General features: G+C 50.2%; 1 protein-coding gene across 1 annotated transcript; it reads right to left on the bottom strand.

The window, feature by feature from the left end:
• Positions 1 to 215: 215 nt before the first annotated feature.
• Positions 216 to 1,465, bottom strand: LOC136056433 (uncharacterized). Its single transcript, XM_065748628.1, is given in 5 exon segments — positions 216 to 691; positions 693 to 873; positions 876 to 1,145; positions 1,148 to 1,403; positions 1,406 to 1,465. Coding segments are annotated over 5 exon segments (1,212 nt in total). The 3' UTR covers positions 216 to 246.
• Positions 1,466 to 6,924: the final 5,459 nt, after the last annotated feature.

Below are 6,924 nucleotides of genomic sequence, written 5' to 3'. Positions count from 1 at the left end.
GGACATCTGCTCTTGGTGAATCCATAATTGTGATTGTTTCTGGATTGAGTGCAATGGGACTTGGAGTGCTGAGTCGGGCCGCACTCAGAGCACTGACCTGTAATGGCATGCCCAGCAGCTGCTGCCTTCTGACGCTCCTCCCCTCAGTCCTTCAGCAGCAGCAGCAGAATTGTGCATGGTCTCCCCCAGGCTGTTCACTGGGCAGGACTAGAAACGCCGGCTCATCGGGCAGCGAGAAGCGCAGGGTTACGGGTAGCCGTACTTGTCAGCTATGGCCATGTCTATCTCGCACTGCACGAGGAACTGCACGGGGCCAATCTTCAGCTGGTGGGCCGCCTGCTCCCGTTGGTCCCGGGCCAGTTTCTTCATGTGCTCCCACTTGGGCTGCTGCTCGGCTGTGATGGGCAGCGACTCCTCCAGTGGTGTGGGTGCCCCACGGCCACCCAGCCTGGGCCCCACGCAGGGCACAAAGTCCACAGAGTGCTGTGGCCGAGTCTGCTGCTGGTGCAGCTGTGAGGGTGGGTCCCTCGGCAGCGGGAACGGGCGCAGGCAGCTCAGCACCGTCTTCTTGGCAGCGTCCTGCTCTCTGGCCGTGCTGCCTGCTGGTGCCGGCACTGCCCCGTCTGTGCTGCCACGCTGGGGCCAGGGAGAAGAAGGCCCAGTGCTGGGTGTGGGTTGGGGCTGCATGGAGGCGCACCGGCCCCACCGCAGTCCCCCTCTGCCCCAGTGAGTGCACAGCCTGGATGGAGTCCAGCAGGTGTCTGTGCAGCTCACTGCCAGGGCCCACTCGCCCACTGCTGCTGCCTCCTGCACTGACCCCAGCCAGCTTCATCTGGCACGGGTGTTTGCGGTCTTTTCTTTCCTTCCTTTCCTTGCACGGCGGCAGCTTTCTTTCCTTGGCTGGGGTGCTGCTGGTGGGCTGCTCATGCCGGGAGCTCTCCCCTTTCTGGGGGCTGCCAGTAGGTGCAGGGCTCTTGGCCTGCTTGGTGCTACCCCTGTTTTTCTTTTCTGCCACCCGGCAGGGGACAAAGCCCGGTGACAGCGGCGAGTGGGCCTGAACCCCCTGAGGCCGCCTTTCCTGCACCTCTTCAATGGGCTGCGTAGGTTTGGCTGAGGGAGGTGTGGTGATAATGAGGGGGGTTGTCTGTGGGCTGAACTGCATACAAGAAGGGGTCGGTGGGGGTCACGATGGCCTCCAGTCTCTCTGTACTGAGCTCTCTGTTGTCCGTGGGGATGTGAGGGAGCTCAGAGATGAAGCATTCAGGGGCAGGGCTGCTGGGGTTCTCCTGGGGGACCTTGACAGCTCTTGCCACATCTGAAAAGGCAAGCACATCCCCTAAAATGGCAATGATAGCCTTCTCACATTCAATCTGGGCAAACACACACCTGCGGGCTCTGAAGCCCCCAAACTCACTTTTGATCCAAGAGAACAGACCGTGAATGTCCATGATATCATCCGACACATCCGAACTAGTCGTCACTGCTGGAACAGTAAGAAAATCCCCGAAGGGTCAATGGCAGCTCTACTATGGAACCCTACTGTGTTCCAGGTAAGGCATCTTAGGGTCTTGGGTGAAAACTGGGTTCACATTACAGATCAGAACTGGAAAGGTAACTGTAAATCCCAGGGATTAAGACCCCCAACAACACACAAGGACAACAGTCCCAGGAAAGGACAGATAGAAAGCCTAACTAGGAGACCGTGAGCCAAGCCCAGATGTCTGTTGTGTGTCTGTACCTCTCTTGGGTGCAGTGTCACACTCCGTGCTCCTCCCCTGGCTTTCTGCAAGGCTGCACTTCCGGAAGGCTGCTTGCATCAGCTTCTGACAGAAAGAAGAAATACTTGAAGAGCATCTCTTTGGAGGAAGATGTTAGCACAGCCAACCACAAACTTATCGTCTTCAAGTGCAGTTTATTCAATATGCCCTTCCGCTGTTACAAAGATGTGCTATTTCTGCAGTCAGCACAGATCTGAAGCGTACTTTCCTCTCTCCTCCACTGCACTCACCCCTTCATGCAGCCCCATTTAGAGGCAGGTACCCACACCACAGCTCACAAGAGGTTCTTAGCTGCAGGAGCTTTCCATTTCCCCCCATGCTCGGCACAATCCCACGGACGTGCAGGCTCCATCCCTACAACAACAGATCGTGTGTTGATTTCACAGACACCAGCAGCCAGCAGCAGCCATACAGAAGGGTGCTGCTGGAGCTGGAACTCCTCCCCAGCCCAGCTTCTCTTCTGACACACCTCGCAGCGACCACCCAGCACCAAGCCCAGCTCACCTGTTGGGCCTGATCAGCCTAAGCTGTGCCCGGCTCACACACACACACTGCAGCGCTGCTTCTGATGGGCTGTCACAGGGTGATCACTTCCAAGAAGGCCCAGAGCTCGGTCTCGGTGTGCAGCACGCTCACCAGAGCACCAGCTCTGCTCATCTCCTGTGGAACAAATGCTCCTACCCCAGCAACGACTGTGACCTCAGTGAGTTCTCCCATCGCTTCTGTGCCTTCATCTTAAGCAAAGGGTGTGGTCACCTCTCGGTTCCAAATTATAGGAAACCAACACCAGAGTCACCCAATGGGGTTATCTGAAGTCAAATAACAGAGAAATTCAGATGTTTCTTGTGCAGCCAGCTCGGGTCATCCTCTTGCTCAGGCACTGGTCTACGGGACCCAGGAGACATTGGCCCTGGGCTGCCTCCAGCTTGGAGGCTGGAAGGGTTTGGGCTTCCAAGCAATCAGCAAGTATTTGGATGAACCAGCCCCCTGGGTTTGATGGGGACACACAAGTCCTTCTCGGGAAGCCAGATCAGCAGAGGCAGCAGCACTCCATGGCCAGGTGCTGCATTTCCTCCTGGGCACCCACACGTGCTCCGGCTCTCGTGCAGGTTTCTGCAGGGTTTGTGGCTTCCTGCTGGGGAGCTCCTCACATTCTCTTGCAGCTGCACCCCAGCATTGTTCCAGCCTCTGGCTACTGGGTTCTACTGATGTGTACTGGTTTAGAGCTGCTTAATGTTGTCTGCATCTACAGCAGCTATTCCAAAAGCCCATCAGTATCCCTTGAGATCCTTGAAATGTCCCCTTCTGAGATAGTCTATACCGAGTATGCATGGAGCCCCCTGTCCAGTTACTATGGGATGCTTCTGCCAGGTTTTACCGGTGAGGCTTATTTCTGCCTCCAACACAGACAGTTCCTGAGAACCCCCAGTCACTCCAGAAATATGAATCAATTCTGTCCCTTTATAACTCGAGGGCATTAGAGTGCACTGTGCACCAGTGTCCACCAGTGCCTTATATCTTTGTGGCTTTAATGTGCCAGGCCATCTAATCCACACAGTCCAATACACTCTATTATCCCTTTCCCTCCTCTGGCTGAGGACAGAGCCCCTCTATTGGTTACCTGCAGTGACGGGAGCAATTTCATTGGTGGCTGATCTCTGCTGTAGTTCTCTCACCCGTGCTCGCAGTGCAGGAGTGGGTATTTTATGCCACTTCCTCATGTCCTCTCTGTTTTCTTGTAAGAAGCTCCACATGGCCACACGTGACATGATGTTACTGCTGTCATTTGCTTGAGCAGAGAGGCGGTTGCCTTTGGTGGCCGAGACTTTCATCAGTTTCATCAATTGCTTCATCAGATTCTTTGGGTCATGCTCATCTTCATCAGATGTTTCCAATACTGACACAGGTTCATCCCTATTCATCAGTAATGACAGTTGTTCCAGTATAGTTTTCTGTGTCTTCTTTATCTCACCTTCTTCTTCTGCTACTGCTGACACAGCTGCAATGGAAGCACGTGATGGCGGAAACTGTTGTTCAAAGTTTTGAAGTGTAATAGTCAATTCATAAACTGGGAGTCTTCTGTCTAGGCCCTATCTATGCAATGTTGCTACCAGTGTACTTGCGTACCTCTCTGGTGCTGTTTTTGAGAGCTTACAATATACATCGGTTGTACACCTCACTCTTTCAAGATCACGGTCCTGGTGTGGATTGTTAGGGACGAAATTGGGATCATACAGCATCTCTACTATGACTCTTTCTATCAAAAATTGGATGCCTTCCTCCACAGTATTCCATCTTTCCACCTTAGGCTCCAGATCATCTTTGTAAGAATATCTCTCCTTTACAGCCACTAGTACTCATTCCCAGAGGGTAGCAACTCCATTCAGACATCTACTAATTCCTCTGTTGATAGCTGAGTCTTGAGCAATGCTTCTCAGTTGGCGGGCTTCATTGCCATCTAGGGACATGCTGCTGGCACCGTTGTCCCAACACTGCAGCAACCAGGTGACAATAGGTTCACCCTAACCCTAACCCTAACCCTAACCCTGACCCTAACCCTAACCTAACCCTAACCTTAACCGTAATCATAACCCTAACCCTAACCCTAACTCTAAACAACACCCTACCCTAAATCTAACACTAACCGTAACCCTAAGACTAACCCTAACCCTAACCTGAACACTAACCTTAACCCTAACCCTAACCTAAACTTAATGCTAACACTTACCCTAACCCTAACCCTATCCCTAACCCTAACCAAAACCCTACCCTAACCCTAACCTAACCCTAAACCTAATGCTACCCCTAACACTAACCCTAACACCATCCTAAACCCCAAACCATCCCCCTAACGCCAAAGCTAACACTAACCCTAAACCTAACACTAAACCTAACACTAAACTAAAACCCTAAACCCTAAACCAGAAGCCTACACCTAACCCTAACCCTAACCCTAAACCTAATCCTAGGACTAAAGCTAAACCTAAACCTAACCCTAAGCCTAACCCTAACACTAACACTATCACTAACACCTAAACCTAACCCTAACCCTAGCCCTAACCCTAACCCTAACCCAAACTCAAACCCTAACACCAACCACAACCACAACCCCAATCCATATACCCAAACCTAATCTTAACCCTAACCCTAACCCTAACTGCTGTGGATATCAGGGTCCAAGTGGATTGTTCTCGGGCGGGGAGCATGACAGGACTCAATACATGAATGATCAGGCTTCAGTTTATTACCCCGACAGCCTTATTCTTATAGTGTTTAAGACAGGGGCGTACAGAGAATAGCACACAATCATTGGCTGAGAGCCTCAGAGAAAGACAACTTAAAGCAGTTCCCAACAATTAACAGCAGTGAGAAACCATCCTGAGGGAGGTAACTCTTGATATCATCCTAATCCTAAAAAACCCAAACAGGAATGCGTCGGCGGCGGGTGTGAAAGGCAGTGCTGGCAGGGCGTCCCCTGTTCAAAGTGTACTTTTCCTCTCCCACTCGCCACAGACCATCTCCTGCTTTTACTTTTCTCAAGGTTCAAACAGTGTAGTTTCCTTTGAGCACAGTATCAGCATGGCCAGTGCATAACACAGAGCACAAAGGGAACACCTGCTAGCTAAACAGAATAGACTACCAAGGACAGCTTACTCTAAAAATACCTATAGTTACAATTATCAACAGTCCTGTGAAGCCTTCTTCACTGGAAGCAGGGTAAACAACATAATCACAGAAGTTTCCCATAGACATCTTGGCAACTTGGGTTGCTCAGCTGAAGCAGTTCATGTCCGCTTTGAGTTGTTTGTCACTTGGCCCAGGAGCATCATGACCTCCTATCAACATCTAATACTTTTCCATGAGTATATAGTCTGTGCTGCAGTGCAAAATGTGCTCGTACATATCATCACCGTGACTTCCCTGCTCCTGCAGCCATTTCCCAACACCTAACAATAAACTATAACCCAAAATTCTAAACCAGAAGCCTAAACTTAAACCTAATCCTAACTATAACCCTAACCCTAAACCTAACCCTTAACATAACCCTAACACTAACCCTAACCCTAACCCTAGCAATAAACTATAACCGGAAACATTAAACCAGAAGCCTAAACTTAAACCTAATCCTAACCATAACCATAACTCTAACCCTAACCCTAACCCTGACCCTACCCTAACCCTAACCCTAACACTAACGCTAACACTATCCCTAAACCTAACCCTAACCCTACATTCTAAACCTAGCCCTAACCCTAATCCTAACCCTAACCCTAACCCTATCACTAAATGATAAACTTAACCTTAACACTAATCCCAACATCAACCCCAATACTTTAACACAGACCCCTGAACCTAACCCTAACACTAAACCTACATTCTAAATTTAGCCCTAATCCTTACCCTAACCCTTACTCTAACTCTAACCCTAACCCTAACCCTAACCAACACCCTACCCTAACCCTAATCCTAACCCTAACATTAACCCTAACAATTACCCTAAACCTAACACTAACCAACACCCTATCCAAACCATAATCCTAACCCTAACCCTAACCCTAAACACTAACCCTAACCCTAACCCTAACCCTAACCCTAACCCTAAACGTAACACTAACCCTAACCCTCACCCTAACCCCGACCCCAACCCAAAACCAGACCTAAACTTTTACCGTATAGCATAAACCTATAACCTAAACATAACCCTAACAGTAATCCTAACCCTAACCCTAAACCAACTCCTACCCCTTCCCCTACCCCTATCCCAAACCCAAACACAACACCTAACCCTACCCCTAACCTAAACCTTACCCTAATCCTAACACTAACCCTTACCCTAACCCTAACCAACACCTTACCCTAACCCTAACCCTAACCCTGACACTAACCCAAAACCTAAACCTAACCGTAACCCTAACCTAATCCTAAACCTAATGCTAACCCTAACCCTAAACCTAACCCTATCCCTACCACCAACCCAAACCCCAACAAAAACCACTAACCCCAAAGTTAACCCTAACCCTAACCCTACATTTTAACCCTAACCCAACCCCAACCCAACCCTAACCCTAACCCAAACCCTAACCCTAACCCTAACCCTAACCCTAACCCTAACCCTAACCCTAACCCTACCCTAACCCTAACCCTA

Source organism: Cyrtonyx montezumae, unplaced genomic scaffold (assembly GCF_038088225.1).
Source record: "Cyrtonyx montezumae isolate F1298 unplaced genomic scaffold, pur_monq_1.0 scaffold_50, whole genome shotgun sequence".
NCBI lineage: Eukaryota > Metazoa > Chordata > Aves > Galliformes > Odontophoridae > Cyrtonyx > Cyrtonyx montezumae.
The sequence above is the reverse complement of the archived record's forward strand: the minus strand, read 5'-3'. Positions and strand labels throughout refer to the sequence as shown.